Raw genomic sequence first — 22,324 nt, forward strand, 5'->3', positions numbered from 1 at the left:
TAACTGGCCAGGCAGCAGCGCGTCTGAAAAAGGCCAGGGCTGCAGAGTGGATTACGATAATGGGACACAGTTGCTGTAAAGTTGAAAATCATTCTGGGGCGTATTAACAGGCGTGCTCCTTTTGAGGTCCAGTAGGGCATTAACCCGCCCACATCCAAAGGAGCCATGTGCCCAGGGGGCCGCAGAACCAAGATGGAGTAGAGACAGGCCCATGCTCCCCTCCGTCTATTGGTGGTAGGAGGTCCTGCCATTTGGAGTCTGGGTGGAACACGGGGGAGGGGAAGTGAAGAATGTGACGCACAAAGGTGCAGATGACTCTGGGGTGGTTCAAAAGGGAACCAGCTTACAGTGCGTGCATCTGGGGAGGGTGGTTGGAATGCACACAGGGCCGTGAGCCGATGGAAAGATCAGGGGGGCATTAAGGACTCCCAGGATGCCAGTCAGAGCTGTCAAGCCCCCAGTGGACCGGCCGGAGACCCAGGTGTGCACAGAGGGGGAGAACGGAAGTAGCCCCGGGATGGCTGCCCACAGTTTGGCTGAGCCAGAGCAGCGGTCAGCGAGTTGCGGTGCGGATCCCGCTGACCCAGTAGCCGGCTGCCCTGCTGCAGTTAGGGCCCTGGGCTGGGACGCAGTGGAGGGGGTGGGCCTGCCTCCCTCCTGCCACCGAACCCCTGGGTGGCCGTCTCCCCGCTCCGCCTGCGTTTGCCGGATCTCCACCTGCACAAGGAGACCTGGCTGTTGCTGTGCCTGCTTGCTGCCCCGCCCTGCACCAGGGCCTGGGCCTCATCACAGAAACTGGCGTATTGACCACTGGACTGGTCTGATCACAGGCCTGAGACCCAGGACCCCAGGGACTCGGTGGCCTCCCACTGAGCCGGTGGGGGAAGAGCCCCCTTGGTGAGGTCTGACGGGCTGCACGCAGGAGAACTGGCCCCCCCACAGGTGTGTTTAGGAGGCAGTGGGGCTCCCGGATGGAAGAGAGAGACCCTCCCTCCAAGACACGGTTCCAGGGCAGGGGCACAACACCAGCCCTGTGCAGGTGACGCCCCATCACTGGAGGTTTTTAAGAACAGGTTGGAGAAACACCTGTCAGGCAGGTTTAGATTTACTTGGTCCTGCTCCAGCACAGGGGGCTGGTCCAGTCCAGCCCTACACGTCTAGGGTCTGGGAGCCTGGGGGAGTTCAGACCAGCTCAGCTCCCCCCTTCATTAGCCTTCACCTTCTGCCCACCGTCCGCCGTACCCAGAATGAAACTCCCCTCAGGTCTGACGTGGAGCCGAATAGGAACGGGGCTTCCAAAGGCGGCTCCTTAGCACTGACGCGCCATGTCACTGCTTTGTGCTTGTCCGTGCTCCGAATACAAACTGCGACTTACAGTCAAAGTAAATATTTAGTGAAAACCCCACACGGGAGGGTGGGTCCTGCCAAATTCCAGCACTTCTTAGGAAACAAAAGTGAGATTTTTTCGGAGAGTAATTCTGCAGCCTCAGCACACGCGCCAGGCGCACGGTGCCCCTCCCACACGCGCCATGCGCACGGTGCCCCTCCCACACGCGCCATGCGCGCGGTGCCCCTCCCACACGCGCCAGGCGCACGGTGCCCCTCCCACACGCGCCATGCGCACGGTGCCCCTCCCACACGCGCCATGCGCACGGTGCCCCTTCCACACGCGCCAGGCACACGGTGCCCCTTCCACACGCGCCAGGCACACGGTGCCCCTTCCACACGCGCCATGCGCACGGTGCCCCTTCCACACGCGCCATGCGCACGGTGCTCCTCCCACACGCGCCAGGCGCACGGTGTCCCTTCCACACGCGCCATGCGCACGGTGCCCCTTCCACACGCGCCATGCGCACGGTGCTCCTCCCACACGCGCCATGCGCACGGTGCCCCTTCCACACGCGCCATGCGCACGGTGCCCCTCCCACACGCGCCATGCGCACGGTGCCCCTTCCACACGCGCCATGCGCACGGTGCCCCTCCCACACGCGCCATGCGCACGGTGCCCCTTCCACACGCGCCAGGCGCACGGTGCCCCTCCCACACGCGCCAGGCGCACGGTGCCCCTCCCACACGCGCCAGGCGCACGGTGCCCCTTCCACACGCGCCAGGCGCACGGTGCCCCTTCCACACGCGCCAGGCGCACGGTGCCCCTCCCACACGCGCCATGCGCACGGTGCCCCTTCCACACGCGCCATGCGCACGGTGTTCCTCCCACACGCGCCATGCGCACGGTGCCCCTCCCACACGCGCCATGCGCACGGTGTTCCTCCCACACGCGCCATGCGCACGGTGCCCCTCCCACACGCGCCAGGCGCACGGTGCCCCTTCCACACGCGCCATGCGCACGGTGCCCCTTCCACACGCGCCATGCGCACGGTGCTCCTCCCACACGCGCCATGCGCACGGTGCTCCTTCCACACGCGCCAGGCGCACGGTGCCCCTCCCACACGCGCCATGCGCACGGTGCTCCTTCCACACGCGCCAGGCGCACGGTGTTCCTCCCACACGCGCCATGCGCACGGTGCCCCTCCCACACGCGCCATGCGCACGGTGCTCCTCCCACACGCGCCAGGCGCACGGTGCCCCTCCCACACGCGCCATGCGCACGGTGCTCCTCCCACACGCGCCAGGCGCACGGTGCCCCTCCCACACGCGCCATGCGCACGGTGCCCCTCCCACACGCGCCAGGCGCACGGTGCCCCTTCCACACGCGCCATGCGCACGGTGCTCCTCCCACACGCGCCATGCGCACGGTGCCCCTTCCACACGCGCCATGCGCACGGTGCTCCTCCCACACGCGCCATGCGCACGGTGCCCCTCCCACACGCGCCATGCGCACGGTGCCCCTCCCACACGCGCCATGCGCACGGTGCCCCTTCCACACGCGCCAGGCGCACGGTGCCCCTCCCACACGCGCCAGGCGCACGGTGCCCCTCCCACACGCGCCAGGCGCACGGTGCCCCTCCCACACGCGCCAGGCGCACGGTGCCCCTCCCACACGCGCCAGGCGCACGGTGCCCCTCCCACACGCGCCATGCGCACGGTGCCCCTTCCACACGCGCCATGCGCACGGTGCCCCTCCCACACGCGCCAGGCGCACGGTGCCCCTCCCACACGCGCCAGGCGCACGGTGCCCCTCCCACACGCGCCATGCGCACGGTGCCCCTCCCACACGCGCCAGGCGCACGGTGCCCCTCCCACACGCGCCAGGCGCACGGTGCCCCTTCCACACGCGCCAGGCGCACGGTGCCCCTTCCACACGCGCCAGGCGCACGGTGCCCCTTCCACACGCGCCATGCGCACGGTGCTCCTCCCACACGCGCCAGGCGCACGGTGCACCTTCCACACGCGCCATGCGCACGGTGCCCCTTCCACACGCGCCATGCGCACGGTGCCCCTCCCACACGCGCCATGCGCACGGTGCTCCTCCCACACGCGCCATGCGCACGGTGCCCCTTCCACACGCGCCATGCGCACGGTGCTCCTCCCACACGCGCCATGCGCACGGTGCCCCTTCCACACGCGCCATGCGCACGGTGCCCCTTCCACACGCGCCATGCGCACGGTGTTCCTCCCACACGCGCCATGCGCACGGTGCCCCTTCCACACGCGCCATGCGCACGGTGTTCCTCCCACACGCGCCATGCGCACGGTGCCCCTTCCACACGCGCCATGCGCACGGTGCCCCTTCCACACGCGCCATGCGCACGGTGCTCCTCCCACACGCGCCATGCGCACGGTGCCCCTTCCACACGCGCCATGCGCACGGTGCCCCTTCCACACGCGCCAGGCGCACGGTGCCCCTTCCACACGCGCCATGCGCACGGTGCCCCTTCCACACGCGCCATGCGCACGGTGTTCCTCCCACACGCGCCATGCGCACGGTGCCCCTTCCACACGCGCCATGCGCACGGTGCCCCTTCCACACGCGCCAGGCGCACGGTGCTCCTCCCACACGCGCCATGCGCATGGTGTTCCTCCCACACGCGCCATGCGCACGGTGCCCCTTCCACACGCGCCATGCGCACGGTGTTCCTCCCACACGCGCCATGCGCACGGTGTTCCTCCCACACGCGCCAGGCGCACGGTGCCCCTTCCACACGCGCCATGCGCACGGTGCCCCTTCCACACGCGCCATGCGCACGGTGTTCCTCCCACACGCGCCATGCGCACGGTGTTCCTCCCACACGCGCCATGCGCACGGTGCTCCTTCCACACGCGCCATGCGCACGGTGCTCCTCCCACACGCGCCAGGCGCACGGTGCCCCTTCCACACGCGCCATGCGCACGGTGCCCCTTCCACACGCGCCATGCGCACGGTGCCCCTTCCACACGCGCCATGCGCACGGTGCCCCTTCCACACGCGCCAGGCGCACGGTGCCCCTTCCACACGCGCCATGCGCACGGTGCCCCTCCCACACGCGCCATGCGCACGGTGCCCCTTCCACACGCGCCATGCGCACGGTGCTCCTCCCACACGCGCCATGCGCACGGTGCCCCTCCCACACGCGCCATGCGCACGGTGCCCCTCCCACACGCGCCATGCGCACGGTGCCCCTCCCACACGCGCCAGGCGCACGGTGCCCCTCCCACACGCGCCATGCGCACGGTGCTCCTCCCACACGCGCCAGGCGCACGGTGCCCCTCCCACACGCGCCATGCGCACGGTGCTCCTCCCACACGCGCCAGGCGCACGGTGCCCCTCCCACACGCGCCATGCGCACGGTGCCCCTTCCACACGCGCCAGGCGCACGGTGCCCCTTCCACACGCGCCATGCGCACGGTGCCCCTCCCACACGCGCCATGCGCACGGTGCCCCTTCCACACGCGCCATGCGCACGGTGCCCCTCCCACACGCGCCAGGCGCACGGTGCCCCTCCCACACGCGCCATGCGCACGGTGCCCCTTCCACACGCGCCAGGCGCACGGTGCCCCTCCCACACGCGCCAGGCGCACGGTGCCCCTCCCACACGCGCCAGGCGCACGGTGCCCCTCCCACACGCGCCATGCGCACGGTGCTCCTCCCACACGCGCCAGGCGCACGGTGCCCCTCCCACACGCGCCATGCGCACGGTGCTCCTCCCACACGCGCCAGGCGCACGGTGCCCCTCCCACACGCGCCATGCGCACGGTGCCCCTCCCACACGCGCCAGGCGCACGGTGCCCCTCCCACACGCGCCAGGCGCACGGTGCCCCTCCCACACGCGCCATGCGCACGGTGCCCCTTCCACACGCGCCATGCGCACGGTGTTCCTCCCACACGCGCCATGCGCACGGTGTTCCTCCCACACGCGCCAGGCGCACGGTGCCCCTTCCACACGCGCCATGCGCACGGTGCCCCTTCCACACGCGCCATGCGCACGGTGTTCCTCCCACACGCGCCATGCGCACGGTGTTCCTCCCACACGCGCCATGCGCACGGTGCTCCTTCCACACGCGCCATGCGCACGGTGCTCCTCCCACACGCGCCAGGCGCACGGTGCCCCTTCCACACGCGCCATGCGCACGGTGCCCCTTCCACACGCGCCATGCGCACGGTGCCCCTTCCACACGCGCCATGCGCACGGTGCCCCTTCCACACGCGCCAGGCGCACGGTGCCCCTTCCACACGCGCCATGCGCACGGTGCCCCTCCCACACGCGCCATGCGCACGGTGCCCCTTCCACACGCGCCATGCGCACGGTGCTCCTCCCACACGCGCCATGCGCACGGTGCCCCTCCCACACGCGCCATGCGCACGGTGCCCCTCCCACACGCGCCAGGCGCACGGTGCCCCTCCCACACGCGCCAGGCGCACGGTGCCCCTCCCACACGCGCCATGCGCACGGTGCTCCTCCCACACGCGCCAGGCGCACGGTGCCCCTCCCACACGCGCCATGCGCACGGTGCTCCTCCCACACGCGCCAGGCGCACGGTGCCCCTCCCACACGCGCCAGGCGCACGGTGCCCCTCCCACACGCGCCAGGCGCACGGTGCCCCTCCCACACGCGCCATGCGCACGGTGCCCCTCCCACACGCGCCATGCGCACGGTGCTCCTCCCACACGCGCCATGCGCACGGTGCCCCTCCCACACGCGCCAGGCGCACGGTGCCCCTCCCACACGCGCCATGCGCACGGTGCCCCTACCACACGCGCCAGGCGCACGGTGCCCCTCCCACACGCGCCAGGCGCACGGTGCCCCTCCCACACGCGCCAGGCGCACGGTGCCCCTCCCACACGCGCCATGCGCACGGTGCCCCTCCCACACGCGCCATGCGCACGGTGCCCCTTCCACACGCGCCATGCGCACGGTGCCCCTCCCACACGCGCCAGGCGCACGGTGCCCCTCCCACACGCGCCAGGCGCACGGTGCCCCTCCCACACGCGCCATGCGCACGGTGCCCCTCCCACACGCGCCAGGCGCACGGTGCCCCTCCCACACGCGCCAGGCGCACGGTGCCCCTTCCACACGCGCCATGCGCACGGTGCCCCTTCCACACGCGCCAGGCGCACGGTGCCCCTTCCACACGCGCCATGCGCACGGTGCTCCTCCCACACGCGCCAGGCGCACGGTGCCCCTTCCACACGCGCCATGCGCACGGTGCCCCTTCCACACGCGCCATGCGCACGGTGCCCCTCCCACACGCGCCATGCGCACGGTGCTCCTCCCACACGCGCCATGCGCACGGTGCCCCTTCCACACGCGCCATGCGCACGGTGCTCCTCCCACACGCGCCATGCGCACGGTGCCCCTTCCACACGCGCCATGCGCACGGTGCCCCTTCCACACGCGCCATGCGCACGGTGTTCCTCCCACACGCGCCATGCGCACGGTGCCCCTTCCACACGCGCCATGCGCACGGTGTTCCTCCCACACGCGCCATGCGCACGGTGTTCCTCCCACACGCGCCATGCGCACGGTGCCCCTTCCACACGCGCCATGCGCACGGTGTTCCTCCCACACGCGCCATGCGCACGGTGTTCCTCCCACACGCGCCATGCGCACGGTGCCCCTTCCACACGCGCCATGCGCACGGTGCCCCTTCCACACGCGCCATGCGCACGGTGCCCCTTCCACACGCGCCATGCGCACGGTGCTCCTCCCACACGCGCCATGCGCACGGTGCCCCTTCCACACGCGCCATGCGCACGGTGCCCCTTCCACACGCGCCAGGCGCACGGTGCCCCTTCCACACGCGCCATGCGCACGGTGCCCCTTCCACACGCGCCATGCGCACGGTGTTCCTCCCACACGCGCCATGCGCACGGTGCCCCTTCCACACGCGCCATGCGCACGGTGTTCCTCCCACACGCGCCAGGCGCACGGTGCCCCTTCCACACGCGCCATGCGCACGGTGCCCCTTCCACACGCGCCATGCGCACGGTGCCCCTTCCACACGCGCCATGCGCACGGTGCCCCTTCCACACGCGCCATGCGCACGGTGCCCCTTCCACACGCGCCAGGCGCACGGTGCCCCTTCCACACGCGCCATGCGCACGGTGCCCCTCCCACACGCGCCATGCGCACGGTGCCCCTTCCACACGCGCCAGGCGCACGGTGCTCCTCCCACACGCGCCATGCGCACGGTGCCCCTCCCACACGCGCCAGGCGCACGGTGTCCCTTCCACACGCGCCATGCGCACGGTGCCCCTTCCACACGCGCCAGGCGCACGGTGTCCCTTCCACACGCGCCATGCGCACGGTGTTCCTCCCACACGCGCCATGCGCACGGTGCCCCTTCCACACGCGCCAGGCGCACGGTGCCCCTTCCACACGCGCCAGGCGCACGGTGCCCCTTCCACACGCGCCAGGCGCACGGTGTCCCTCCCACACGCGCCATGCGCACGGTGTTCCTTCCACACGCGCCATGCGCACGGTGTTCCTCCCACACGCGCCATGCGCACGGTGCTCCTCCCACACGCGCCATGCGCACGGTGCTCCTCCCACACGCGCCATGCGCACGGTGCCCCTTCCACACGCGCCAGGCGCACGGTGCCCCTTCCACACGCGCCATGCGCACGGTGCCCCTTCCACACGCGCCATGCGCACGGTGCCCCTTCCACACGCGCCATGCGCACGGTGCTCCTCCCACACGCGCCATGCGCACGGTGCCCCTTCCACACGCACATGTGAAATTAGGACTCGTTCTATGCAAAAAGGAGCCAGGTATTTGGACCCTTTCTTACCCAGAACACACCATTGCTCCCGACAGCACTGGCTCTTGTCAGAGACACAGTCGACCTAGGCACTTAAGGGGCCCCTATGACCATGGCCTGTGAGCTCTTGTAATCGGTCATCCAGGACAGGGGGGCGGGCACAGGGGAGGGGTCCAATCCACCAGGGATACAACAGGAGCAGCGGATGCTATTTGCTCTAATGCCTCCTTCATTTCAATTGGTGCAGCAGGCAGTGGGATGATCAGCCCCACAACCCGAGTCGGCAAAGGAGCAAATGCCGCCTGATGTAGCAGGCAAGTCTCGGGAGGTGACAGTCCCACTCTGCTCTGCACTGGCTAGTCCTCAGCTGGTGTTCTGTGTCCACTGTCGCCGCCAGTGAATAGAGAGGATGTGGAGAAATGGGGAGCTCCCGGGGGGTGACATGATCGAACATAAGAACGGCCGTACTGGGTCAGACCAAAGTCCATCTAGCCCAGTAGCCTGTCTGCCCACAGCGGCCAACACCAGGTACCCCGGAGGCGGTGGACCGAAGACAATGATCAAGCCATTTGTCTCGTGCCTTCCATCTCCAGCCTCTGAGAAACAGAGGCCAGGAACACCATTCCTACCCCTGGCTAATAGCCTTTTATGGACCTAACGTCCATGAATTTATCTAGCTTCTCTTTAAACTCTGTTATAGTCCTAGCCTTCACAGCCTCCTCTGGCAAGGAGTTCCACAGGTTGACTACCCGCTGTGTGAAGAAGAACTTCCTTTTATTAGTTTTAAACCTGCTCCCCATTAATTTCATTTGGTGTCCTCTAGTCCTTCTATTATGGGAACTAATAAATAACTTTTCTTTATCTGCCCTCTCCACACCACTCATGATTTTATAGACCTCTATCATATCCCCCCTCAGTCTCCTCTTTTCTAAACTGAAAAGTCCCAGTTGCTTTAGCCTCTCTTCATATGGGATCAAAGCAATGGCATGGCAGGTATAGAACAAAGGCTGAAGGAACGGGGGTGGTTAGTCTGGAAAGGAGGAGACTGAGGGGACGTGACAAGCTTCCAAAAGAAGGAGCCATCTGTCTTGCATGGTTTAGACACAGCAAATCCTGCACCAGGGCAGAGGGCTACACCTTTCTGGTCACTTCTTACTCTGTGGTCTATGATTCTCCGATCTTAGCTTCCCAGCACCCACATGTCACACAAGTGCTTAGACCCGGGTGCTCACAGTTACTTTGCTGGCTTCAGAGTGTGGTCACTAACTCTTGCTGGTGGCTGCTCCAGCAATTTTTCCTAAAATACTTAATTAGCATTAGGAAAACCAAGGAAATCTGCATCTAGCCACGTCCAAGCGGCGACCCGTCTCTGGCTCCTTGGGGCTTCTCATGGCCCAGGGAGAGCTGCCTGAGGAAGGCAGGTTGGGAACGGCAGAGTTGTTGACTCGAGTCCCACGACTTGAATTCGAGTCCGACTTAAGGCGCCTCGGTGACTCGACTTGAGACACGACTCGGGTTCATTGTGTGTGACGCGAGACTCGACTTGGACTTGACAATGGCGACAACACTGGGCAACGGACTGACCACCTGCAGCGTCCCCAGGTCCCGGAGCCTCCGCCAGACAGGCGCGGGGGAGCTGCCCTTGACTGAACACTGCAGCCACCTCCACAGAGGAACCACTTCCGGCCAGGGATCTCCAGAGACTCTACCGGGAGCCTTCAGGGAGGCCACTCAGTGCAGGGCCCTGACCCCCGCAGGTGGTGCTAGTGCGAACACTAAGGCAGCGCATCGTCCAGCTCTCCAGGCGCAAGGGCTGGGTGCAGCAGGGGGACCACTGCTTCTTGAGAGGGGAAGCCTAAGGGGAAGGCATGTCCACTTTGGGGGGCGATGCTCCCCAGGCCGCTCCCCCAGTCTCCAGCCCTGGGTTGGATGCTGCTGTAGTCACAGGGGAAACAACCCCCGGGTGGCAGCATAGGAGAAATGCACAGTGGGGCAGGGGTCGTGACTGGAGAGGCCCTGGCACTGGGGAGCAATTGCGGCTTTGCCTGTGCGGAAAACCGGGCTCCTGAGCTCATAGAATCGTGGAAAGAGAAGCCCGAGTGGAAAGGCACACGAGTTGCCCAGCTCAGCCGCAGGGACCAGCCCGGCTGCGCTCTGCCCAGCTGTTACAAATGTCCCAGGCTTCTTCACTTCCTCTCGCTTGCGTCAGCGCCGGCAGGCAGCGTGCCAGGGACAAGTGAGCAGGGGCTGAGCGCAAGGAGAGCAGTCGGCTCCCACCTCTCCCCTCACTGCTCAGCAGCGCTGTGATTTCCCAGCCATGCAAAGCCTCAATGTCAGCTCAGGTCAAGTATCAGCAACAGCATTTTCCAAACAAACGAAGTGCGAGATTGGCCCCAGCCACTTGGGACACAGCGAGGCAGAGAAGCCAGGCCTCCAGGCCAGCAGAATTAAGACTCAGCCACGCGACGTGTGCTCAATCGATGTGCTTGGCTGCTTTGGGAATCGCACTAACCACTAACCCACGCTGTCTGCCCACAGCCCACAAGAAAATCCAGGAGGCCTGAGGTCCAGCATTCCGCATGCACCCAGCCGGCAGCGTGTCACGTTCTCTGGGGCTGCTAGTCCTCGCCCAGGCTAACGGTTACTCCTGCGTGTCCAGCGTAGAGACGGGGACTGAAAAGGCAACGCAGGGCATGGGGAGCGCGGTGCCAGATGCGGGATGCCCGGATCCAGTGTGCCGGTTGGAAATGCTGTGGGGCGGGGTGGGGGTGGGGGCGAACCCCTGCCCCGTTCACGGGCAGTTCGGTGTCTGCGCTTGGGATTTACAGCCCTGCCTCTCCCGGTCAGGCCTTTCCTGCAGGGAGAGAGAGAGAGTTGTCCCTCGCAGCAGGCTGGTCGGCCACTCCCCCGGCATGTGGGAGACCTGTTAGACCCAACTTTCCCATGTCCCAGCAGCGTGTCCTCGCCACCGCACGAAGGGGAAGAATGCTCAAGCTGTCCCGTGTGTAAACACTTAAATATTCATCAGTGTGGGGACTGGACCAGTGGCTACTTGGCTTGAGTTACCCTGTCATGCTTCCTTTTTCTGTGGGCGAGGCAAGCCCGGAGCATGCCCCTTAGCCTGGGCCACCGTGGCAAAGTGGGGATTGCCTGCAATATTCATACGAAGGCGACACGTGCCTCAGTTTCCCCTGTGTTTTGCATGGTTTCCCAGTGAGGGAAAAAGGTCCAAGTTTGTTCTCAGGGCAAGCGACGAGAACCCCTGCCCCAGGACATTCCCATCCCAGAGGGACGCACATTTCCCTGCTTCCTAGTGGGGAACGCCCAACCTGTCCTGACTGGAGCCATTCTCCCTGTGGCAATTGTGCTCCTGGACGTGGCTGGCGTGTCCCTGCAGCCCCCGAGAAAGGCAGAGCAGGGGGTCTCCACATGCCGTCCTTGCCAGAACACACCATTGATTGATGATGGAGAACCGTGGCCAGGAGAAGCTGTGGAGTCGCTCAGGAACAAAGGAGGCTGGCCATACTGGGTCAGACCAACGCGCTGCCAGTGCCAAGGAATGAACAGAGCAGGCAATCGTGGAGTGAGCAGCAGGTGTGAGCTGGGGGAAGGAGCCTGTGAAGTAAGGCTATGTCACTGAGGCTAAGTCTAGACTGCAGGCTTCTTCCAGAAGAGATTTTCCAAAAAACCTTCTTCTGCAAGAGCACGTCCACACAGAGCAGCTCACCTGCTCCTTGGCCAGACAGCGTCCACACTGAGCAGACGCTCCCGCGCGTCAGCTGCGGTTGCTATGGGCCACCAGGGCACTGGGGCTTTTCCCTCTTTCCTCTTCTTCCGAAAGAACTCCCTCCTCCCCGCCCACACGCGCCTTTTTCCGACAGAGCTTCCTCCTCGTAGAAAGAGGATACCAATGCCGGAAACCCCCTGCTCTTCCCGTTTCCTTTCGGAAGAGTGGGATTGCAGTGTGGCCAGAACTCAGGTGTTGTCGGAAAAACGGCCGTGAGAGAGGGACAGCACTGGCCATGGGGCTCATGACTGTGCGCTGGGCTCTGGCTAACCAGAGTGGGCAACAGCGCAGCTTAGCTTTGCCCCCCTGGGCTGCTCCAAGGGCTGGCGGATCTGCAGCCAGGTGACTCATAACAATTCCCTTGTTTTGCAAAGGCCACTTGTGTCACTGGAGTCCTGGAGGCCATGGGCCTGGCCCAGCAGACTGGGGGTCCCGGGGTCTGGCCTTCCCCTGGTCCTCTCCCAGGAGACTGGTAACAGGCTGGGCCTCAGCCAGGGCCCATGACTCTGTGGTAGCCCACAGGCCCGCAGGCGCCTCCGGGACACCATTGGCAGAAACAGGCCAGGGGGCCGTGAGCGTCCGCTCAGCGGGGGCAGCGAGAATGGGCGTGACGTTCCCAGAGGCTTTGCCCCGACAGGGCAGTGTGCGTGCAGTCGAGCTGTGGATTCGCTGTCCGTGGGGGGCTCCAGTCTTGGCTCCTGCGGTTGCCCTGGGGTCTCAGCAGCCGGGCTGAGGTATTTCCCCCGTCAATCGCCACGTGGGACTGGCTCCCACAGGGAGCCACCTCTCCCCTGGCTCGGCCACGGAGCCAGACGTTCATCTCCCCGAGATCCTGCGTGGGGCTCCAGGGGGCAGCACCTCTCCACGTTCTGTCAGCCCCCCGGGGCCACCAGGGGACCGGTCAGAGCCCTCTGCCACGGGCGGGGGGGCGCTCCCTGGGTTGCCGTGGTTTCCTTCACACACGGGCTCACAGTTTGGTTCAGCGCCCCCACTCTACAAACGGCTCCCGTCCCTCCCTGCCCCTGCCGAGACTGAGCACGCGCAGAGGGCCTTTCGCCTCCGGCCACGCCAGGCAGCGCGCCCACAGCACGGCAGAGAGCAGCACCTCCTGGCAGGCAGCGGGACGCCCGGCTCTGCTTGTGCAGGAGGGTTGCTCTGGGGGTCAGAGGCTGCACCACCCTGGCGCGGACAGTTCCATGGCCAGCGCTGCGATGCCAAACAAGGGTAAAGCCGTGCGGCACCCACAGGTCGCTAGAGCCGGCCTGGCCCCAGCTGCCAGCCTGCCTGCAAACAGGGTGAACCTGCAGACAGTCCATTTCGCTGCTGGCTCCGGGGTGACAGCTGAGCCACTCTTGGGGCCAGGCCTGTCCACAGCAGCCCTGGCAGAAACCGGAAACCTGCCACGTGTTTCCCTCCCCACGAACTCTGGAGGGTTTGGTCTGGTCTGATCAGCTGCTAAGGCCAGATCTTCGTGCCAGGCCAGAGGGCAGCTGCAAGGTGTGTCAGGTCCCTGATGGACGGCTCACGTCCAGCCACAGCCCATGAGCTGCTCCCGGCTAGCTCCGGGGGACGGAGAAGCGAGAGCAGGGCACGGCCTGGCTGCTGTCAGCCAAGGGAGAGCAGGGCTGTCTATGGGACCCCTGGCACAGAGGCCAGGAGGGCGAGGTCTGTGACATGAGACATCCTGCCCTCGGGCCGAGCTGCCAGCCCCAGTGCATTGTATCGGCTGGATGCAGCGTGGTCTTGGGCAGTGTGCGGCTGTGGCAGTCACAGTGGGGGCTGGGGAGGGACTCTGCATAGGATGCATCAGGAACAGCCCCCCCGTTGTCGCCATGGGCTCTGCACTGGGCGTTTCTCAGGCCCCATCACCCCTCAGGCTCAGCCTGGCTGGAAGGGCAGTCCCCAGCCCCTGCTCCCAGGGGTGCAGGTGCTGGCAGGCAGAGGGACAGAGGGAGATCAGGGCCATGGCTCTGCCTAAGAGGCCCAGGTGGCATGTGGCCGATGCAGGCAGAGACCCAGCCTTTGGCTGCAGCAAGGCCCCTGTGCGTTCCAGCCAGTCCCGTGCCCAGGACACGCTAGGTCCTGGCCAGCTCCCTGCTGCCTGGCACCTTGTGTGTCATGGGCAGCGGGGGAATAGGAGTGCGAAGAGAGAGGATTTGCACCCACTAATGCCTGGTCTCTCCTCCTGCCGGCTGGCAGCATCCGTGCTTGTCTCCAGACCCTCCCCTGCTACTGACTGGGTTGGGAGACGGAGTCCATCTGGGAGCAGCTCCTGCCCCGTGACGCCTCTGGGTCAAGAGCCTGCTGGTGCGTGTGCCTGGGCAGGCCACTGGAACATGGAGCAGCGCGTGAAGTGCCCTAGGAGCACGGAGCCCTCCTATGGAACAGCAGGGCCAGCCTGGCCCCCACACCTTAGCCCGGTGCATTGTGGAGACGGCGGGTGACATCGCCCCTGCTCTCAGAAGGGGAAGTGAGGCACAGGGCCCAAGGACCGGGGTTGCACCTGCACACACCTGAGCTTGGGCACCCTAGTTTGAAAAGCCTGGCTCCTGCTTGGGAGCCGCGGTCAGCACCCTGGAGGCAGAGCACGCAGCACAGATTTGAGTCCTCGCAGGGGGCCCGCACATGCTAAGGGATCTGCAAGGTGAAGGCTCTGAATCAGGCCTTGAGAGGAGCACACAGGCAACTCCTTTTCGTGGGGGAGTCTGTCCCAGGTCTGTGATCCGGCACAACCTCGCCCTTGTCTGTCTGAGAACCGACTTCACTAAGGCCGGTAGGGGCACATGTCAGCATCCAGCCCAAGAGTTTCCATCAGCCTCACTCCTGCCTCCCTGTCAGAGGGCATGGGACCCGCCCCTCCTGCCCAGGCCCTGGGGAGCTGCCCCAGCCTGCCTCCATGGCTGCCTGGATTACCCTTTGGGGCTCATCTGCCACTCGGGGATACTAGGCAGGGGCGCAAGCTGGGAATCCCGAGCCACGATTCCAGTAACAGCCTTAGGTCAGACCTTGTCCCCAGGCAATCTTCAGACGGTCCCCAGAAGCTTCCTTGCTCTCCATTACCGCATCTGCTTCCCCCTCCACCGAACAGAGCTGTGCGCTCCTCAGCTGTGCGCCCTCAGGCAGGTCTACACTGGTGAAGAAAGCCGATGCGAGATGCGCAACTCCAGCTATGGGATCTGCGCAGCTGGAGTCTATGTACTGGCATCGATTTTCTGGGGCGCCCCCACAGGAGGAGGTCGAGGGGAGAAACGCTCCTGTCGACGTCCCATCACAAGGAGTGCCCGCGCCAACAGAGGCCCCCGCAGGCTATGTCTACACTCGCATCTTCTTGAGCGAGTAATATGCAAATGTGGCTAAGCGTGGAATATCGTGAGCCTCATTTGCATACCTAATGAGCCACCATTTTTTTCAGAAGAGGTTCTTGCGCAAGAAGGAGCATCTACATTGCCTCTTCTTGCCCAAGAAAAACCCTCTTGAGCAACGCCATTCTTCCTGAAAAGTAATAGGTGTAACGGCGTTGCACAAGAGGGGTTTTCTTGCACAAGAGGTGCAGTGTAGACAGCTCCTTCTTGCGCAAGAGCCTCTTCTGAAAAAAATGGTGGCTCATTAGGTATGCAAATGAGGCTCGGCGATATTCCACACTTAGCCTCATTTGCATATTACTTGCGCAGGAAGCTGCGAGTGTAGACATAGCCCCAGTGTTTGATTTAGCCGCTCTTTCCTAGACCTGCGAAATTGAACCCTGGAAGATCAATTGTCAGGGCATCGATCCTCCAGTAAGTGGCGGGATGGCCTCAGACACTCAAGGGGACTCATGCCTTGTACATGTACAGTGCAGAGAAACCCTCTTTCCCTTTTGCTCATTCACTGTAAGCCAAAGGTCTCAACCGACTTCTTCACCTACATGCAGCCTGGCACCCCTGCTGCAGCCAGACAAGGGCACCTTTGCCCGTCCATACAGCACAGGCTGCCCACTGTCAGCCTAGGGCACCATCAGTGCTAGGTCATGCTGAGATGTGTCTAGAATATTATACAGGCTGAATCTCTACTCCAGCGCTCTCTGGTCCAGCAACACCCATGATCTGGCATGATTTGAATGAGCCGGATGGCCACTTATCATGGGTGTGGCCAGGTTTCCCGCAATCCCATAACATTTGTTTACAGCCACCAGTCCTGGCTCTCAGTGTTCTGTGCTGTTATTTAGCTCGAATGTACCCTGAAATGCCTTCTAGGGCCCAGTTAGCACGGCAGTGCTGGTCATGCTGCTAGACAATATCGGCCTCCCATGGCTCGGCAAATTCTCTGGCTCGGCGCCGGTCAGGTCCGTGGACGTCGGACTAGAGACGTTCGACCTGCACGTCCATTCCTAGCACTGTGGTACTGTTAGGGTAGGACTTTTAAAATGTTTCCTCATCGGTGACCAGGGAAGGTGGAAACAAGTAGAGCCTTGCAAGTCTGCAGCTATTGGCTTTTACCTGCATCCACAGACCACGTTGGCTGCCCATGGAGCGGGTGCAGATGCACATGCAGGGCTCTAGGAACAGGTTCAGAGTGAGGGCTGGTTCGTGCTGCATTTGCTGGCTGTCAGAGCTGGTGCGTGGTGTGTGCTGTGGCATTCCAGTAATGCCTGAGACCAGCGGCTCTCTCTGTAGGAAGGGTCTGTTCTGGAAAGGGTTAAATACATTCAGGGAGATAGGTTCCTGGAACGGCCCCTTGCGTGTCCCAGTTGATTTAATGTGCTCCCATTGATACTTGGAGCCTGCAGGACAGCATGGCAGCCAGGCTAGCTGGAAGAATCATTGTTCCTGCAAAATTTGTCAGGATGACCTCAGGTTTGCATGTTTATCTTTGGCAAAATAGACAAAATAAACACACACACAAATCCTTGTCTCTTACTTCTAGGAAATAGGTGAAGAAAACCCTAGTGCCTGCAACACGTTGGGGCTGCTGGCGTGTGGGTTATTCCCATTGCACAGCACAGCTGGGTTCCCACCTTCCACTCGGAGCAGCTGTCCCTTGCATGCGACGGTGACTGCTGCAGGGTCTGCACAGCTGTGCCCAGGACTTCCCCTCCGCTGAGGGCAGCTGGGAGAGGAGAAACTCGCCATGTTTCTGGGCACAGGACTCAAGGGAGGATCATCAGGGACTGACAGAGGCCATCTCCAGCTGCTTCTTCCTGCCTGCAGAAACTCATTCCCTTCCTGGGTCCCACTGAAGCTGCCAACGTGGAGCCAAGCGACTAGGCGAGATGGGCCGTCAATAGGTCAAAATGACTCCAGCAACTGGAGGGAACAGCTGTCTGTACCGCCGGAGGACCGCCCCGCTCTGTGGAGCCTGGCGCTAGGACATGGGTCAGACCATTAACATGTTTCCACTGCCCATTATGTCTCCGACAGCCCTTTCTGTATGTCAGTGACTCAGGCAAGAGCCCGCTCCTCCTCGACACCGAGCTGCTCAATGGACACGTGTGATCACGAGTCACAAAGAAGAGTTTACCTGAGGGAATGATCACAGCCCTCAGCTGCCACCTGCCTGCTTACACCTTTCCCAAGGCAAGAGGGTCCTGTGAGGGCCTGCTTCTCCATGCCTGACCCCCGGGTGTCATTTACACCCATGCAAAGCCCGTGCAAAGCGGGTGTGGGACCCAACTCTGTCCTCTACTCCCTGACAGCAGCATGGGTATTTTCCAGAGGCTGTGAACGGGGTTTGTGCAAGAGCAAGCAAGGGCCAAGCCCATAAACGACTTGTTCCAAACTGAGAGTGATTGGTTCAGTCATTTACTCAGTTTGCTCCTCTATTGCGTGTCATGTGGCAATTTACCTCAGACTCAAGCCAACAGGACTCTTTGGTTCCTGCCAACATTCACCTTTCTCTTCTCCCCCCAGTTTTAGCCATGTCAGCAGCTGGGATTGGGAGGCTGTTAATGCTGGCCCTGAGGCATCTCGGGCACTCAGCTGCACCATGGCTAGAAATAAACATCCACAAAGCTGGGATTTGGGGAAGATGTGCCCTAAAGTAATAAATAGGCAACATATTGTCAAATCGGCATCGTATCTTTCGGCAGCCAAATAGCTGCTCTGGGAACAAAAGCCACAAAGTGAAGAATGCGCCAGAAATCAACTGCTTTACAATTGCTGAAAGTCATGAGAATGGATGTAAGTGAAGACCCACTTAAACGTTTACTTTAAATTAAAAAAATCATTAGCAAAATATGTTTTGAAATTCTGCAGTCAGCTCCATAATAATCTCCTCTTGCAAATACCCCGAAGTGAGTCTGAAAACCAGGGGTGGTTCATTTGAAAAGAATGTGATGACACAGAACACATCCCCATCCCCATCCCCCTCTCTTCAGGAAGGTGGCAGTGTTGCTTTGGAGTTGCTGCCTGAATCGCTAGGAACCGAGATGTCCTTCCAGTGAACAGGAATGGACCATAATACACCAGCAGAGTCTAAGGAACGCCTCCATCTAATGAAATGTAAGATCGCAGTGATACGGAAACCACACCAAAGTCCTGGAGCCAAGCTGTGTGGCACTTAGCCAGGCTAGGACCCTTGTGGTTCCCCACCCCCACACACTTGGGTTTTTAACCAACTGCCAACTTTGTATTTGCTGAGAAAACAAAGTTTAAATTGACCACCCAGCTGTGTGAGATAACACCAGCATGTCTAGGGCTGGTACCGAAGCCTCTGATCTTATAGCCCGAGCACACACAAAGGCAAACCAAGAGTGGGTGAAGGTCTGGCGGGGCGGAGGGGACCTGCGAGCAGGTTGTCAGACACGTTGTTCTTGCATTACGATCAATTAATTTACATTCATTAGTGTAAGTTCAAAGAAAGAACAGCCCCCCCATATCCACCCAGCTCTATAGACCACGGACAGCGGGGCTGAGTCGGAGCCCCCATCCCACGGTTCCCGTCACTCACCTGGACTCACGCAGGCTGCCCTCTGAGAAGCCCCCTCCCTGGGACTTCCATTGACTCGCGAGAGGGGGGCATGTTTTAGTTGCAGCCCTGTGAAAGCGGCCCTCAGCTGGGCGGCTCTGGCTTTATGGCTCTGATGATGTCACTTTACATATTTTGCATGTTCCATTTGTTATTTTTACTTCTAAAAATGACGCATTTCTGCAAATTCATTTTTTTCCAATTAGTCACCACTTAATGGAACAAAGTCAGTTGCCTGGATGTCAGAGGAAATGTCAGGCCCGTCTGCTCTCTGACGAGCGTGTGTACAGGCTAGCACCTGGGATATATATGGAGGGGATTAGGCATGTCGGTTCTCACAGCCGCTCCTTGGGATTTCTGACCCAGTCCTTTCCAACAGGGTCCAGGCCAAGAGCCCTGGGAACCGTCGCTCTCCCAACACACACCACAGACATCAATTGAAAGCAGCGAAGAAGCCGCTAAACCGTAAGAGAGAAGAAGAAAGGGCATTTCTTCCTTGCAGAGCAGCCTCTGGGAGCGCAAAGCCGTGACAGCTTTACGACTCCCTGGTTATTTTACTTGCATGCGGCTTTCGAACACTTAATGAAAAGCAGTGTCCGGCTGAGGCTGGCCGGAGAGGAAAGCTTTAGACGCAATTCCTGATGCTTAGCCCTACCTGATCTGAACTTGCTCCGGATCAGCAAAGAATGCTCAGAACCCAGTAGCGTCATGGTGACTCTCTGTGCACAGGTCCCGAAAGCCCCGCGCTCGAAGCAGGGACTGGCTCCGAGGAGACAAGCGGGCCGCTGCCAGGACCCCAGGGTTCATCCAGCTCTCCTGAGGGCCTCAGGGTGCGTTCAGAGCGGGGCTTGCAGAACGCAGCAGGGGACTGGAACTGAGTTGGTCCCATCCAGCACTGCCCCTCCACAGAAACCAACTGCTCGCCCCTGTGCTGGGCTGAACTAAATAACTTGGCGCTAGCAGGACCCTCCTCCTGCTCAGAGTTTACTATCAGCAGCATCACTGGGTGTCCTGGCTGATGTCATAGTCTAGCAGGGAGCAGCAACTATCACTAAAGGGTCTTGGGGAAGACAGAAGTTGGATATCTGATCCGTATTACTACCAACAGCAGCTTGGCCAATCGGGAGGCGCCTTGTCTCAGACAGCCGGCTTTCCAGCGGCTCCGAAATAGCAGCAGACCTCGGACTTAACTCTTTCCAGCACGGCGCCACTGGGAGTCCTGCGGGATGGGACTCACTGCACAGCCCCGGGGCGGGCGGATTGATAGCTCTGGCTGGAAAACAATCTGGGTCTCTCACTCTCTGCCGGTCGGTCAGGACCTCGGGGGCATGACAGGGAGCTCCCTCTGCTGCTGCAGGAAGCGGGCAGAATGAGAGGGTTACTCATTGGGCAGTTCCAGCATGGGAGTCACAGTGTCCTTGCGGGGCATGCCCCATGGCCAGCGCCCTGGCGTGCCCTCCGAGGGCGGCTCTGCTGGGGACCCTCGCCATGGCCTGGGCCGATCAGTCGTCAGCTCGGACTCCCCCGAGCTCTCTCATCCTGATACAGATAAATGGCCAGTAAGTGGAGGTCCCCACAGGGCGCTCGGCGAGGAAAGCCGGCCTGCTGGGGATGGCAGGGTCCCTGGTCCTCCAGGCCCCAAAGGCTGGATAACATGAGATTTGTGCCAAGTGCTGAGGAGGTGGCAGCGCAACCCCAGCCTTGCTCCCTGGCCGGCCGGACACAATAACCCCCGCGGCACTGTGGGGTGCGGGCCCAGGCTCTCTTCATATGGGACCTGTTCCAAACCCCTCATCATTGTAGTTGCCCTCCCCTCTCCCACCCTGTCTCTTCCCCTCTCCCACCTCCTTTTCCCAGTCTCCCCAAGTTTTGTTCAATAAAGAGAGTTTCTATTTTTGAACACACGTGTCCTTTATTTTGTACATCAGGAAGGGGGGCCTAGGGAGGGGTAAGTGGAAGGAGGTGAGGGAGGAATGGGGTACGAGCCCCCAATGGGGAGGACTGGGGTGGCTCTGTGGGCTCCTCGGGGTGGAAGCTCTCCTGCAGCCCCCCGATTGACCCCTCTCTCCAGATGGCAGCCTGCGGCAAGTGCAGCCGGGCTGATGTTCGAGTGCTGTGATGTGCCGAGTGTGGGCACTCAGGCACTCCAAGCTAGGACTGCTTTGCAAGCGGGGAATCCCCTGAGAACTGTCTGTCCAGGGTGGGGTCAGGACCCTTTAAGCACAGCCCTCGGCTAGCCTGAGACTGCAGCTCCATGCTCTAAGTCCTCATCTGATGCCCTGCCGGCACTGCTTCTGGCCAGCCTTAACCCCGGTTCAGGGTCCACTCTGTGTGGACATGCTAGTTCGAATTAGCAAAACACTAATTCGAACTAGTTTTTAAGTCTGGATGCGCTAATTCAAATTAGCTTAGTTAGAACTAACTAAGTTAGTTCGAATTAGCGCTGTAGTGTAGACATACCCTCAGTGTCCGGTCTCCTAGCTCAGCCACTCCTGACTGGCCCAGCACAAACAGGAGCAACAGGCAATGGCCAGGGATCTGTGGGCAGCGAGACTAGACTAAGGGGCCCTTCTGGCTTTAAATGCTACCTTTGGCTCTTCTGATGTTTCCCCCTCAGCAGCCCCTAGGCCTTAACCTCTTTCTTGCTCTCTCTGAAGCTGCCTGCTCCCTTGTGTTGCAGGGCCGCTGCTCCCAGAAGGGCATGGAGAGCCAGGCAGAGTAAAGCCCGAATCCCGCTACTCCTAGATGGGATCTTGAGCCTCTACAACCCAATAGTGCACGACTCTTCCCCTCCTTTATTGTGCTCGACACGCACAGTCATTGGCCCTGTCACTCCCAGCCTTTCTCGCTTCTAGGCTTCTGCTGAGCTGTGGCTGCGTGAGAGCACATCACGGACTGTGGGGCTCAGGGCAAGGATTTCTGCAACTGCACTATGGGCCGTGGATCTGAGGGGAGGGGTCTCTGGGAGTGTGAGATGGGCCGTAGGGCTGAGGGGAGGGGTCTCTGGGAGTGTGAGATGGGCTGTGGGACTGAGGGAAGGGGTCTCTGGGAGTGTGAGATGGGCTGTGGGGCTGAGGGGAGGGGTCTCTGGGAGTGTGAGATGGGCTGTGGGGCTGAGGGGAGGGGTCTCTGGGAGTGTCAGATGGGCCATGGGGGGTGAGGGGAGGGGTCTCTGGGAGTGTGAGATGGGCCGTGGGCCTGAGGGGAGGGGTCTCTGGGAGTGTCAGATGGGCTGTGGGGCTGAGGGGAGGGGTCTTTGGGAGTGTGTTGTGGACTGTTGGCTGAGGGTCATGTAATTCCCAGCATCGTTAGTGCCACGGGACCTGAAGGGTGGCTGGAGTCACTAGGGAGGGTTGCCAGATGGTTTAACTAAAAATACTGAACCCTGCCCCCACAAAAAACAAAACAAAACAAAACACAGGGGAAAAAATTCTGTTGGGGAAAAAAAAGGGGGC

The 22,324-nt window shown here is 62.3% G+C and overlaps 1 protein-coding gene across 12 annotated transcripts in view; it reads right to left on the bottom strand.

Moving 5' to 3' along the window:
• Positions 1 to 22,324, bottom strand: part of MYOCD (myocardin) — a 339,174-nt gene that overhangs the window by 43,218 nt on the left and 273,632 nt on the right. For 6 of the 12 annotated variants that reach the window (XM_075903440.1, XM_075903449.1, XM_075903446.1 and 3 more), the window contains exon 1: positions 19,525 to 19,940. The exons of 5 other annotated variants lie outside the window; for them this stretch is intronic. In XM_075903440.1, coding sequence (XP_075759555.1) covers positions 19,525 to 19,579 — 55 coding nt within the window. In that variant the 5' untranslated portion in view covers positions 19,580 to 19,940. Of the gene's footprint in view, positions 1 to 18,851; positions 19,941 to 22,324 lie in introns of those variants that run through there. One more of the 12 variants, XM_075903444.1, reaches the window with a different exon arrangement.

This window comes from Pelodiscus sinensis, chromosome 20 (genome assembly GCF_049634645.1).
Source record: "Pelodiscus sinensis isolate JC-2024 chromosome 20, ASM4963464v1, whole genome shotgun sequence".
Lineage (NCBI taxonomy): Eukaryota > Metazoa > Chordata > Testudines > Trionychidae > Pelodiscus > Pelodiscus sinensis.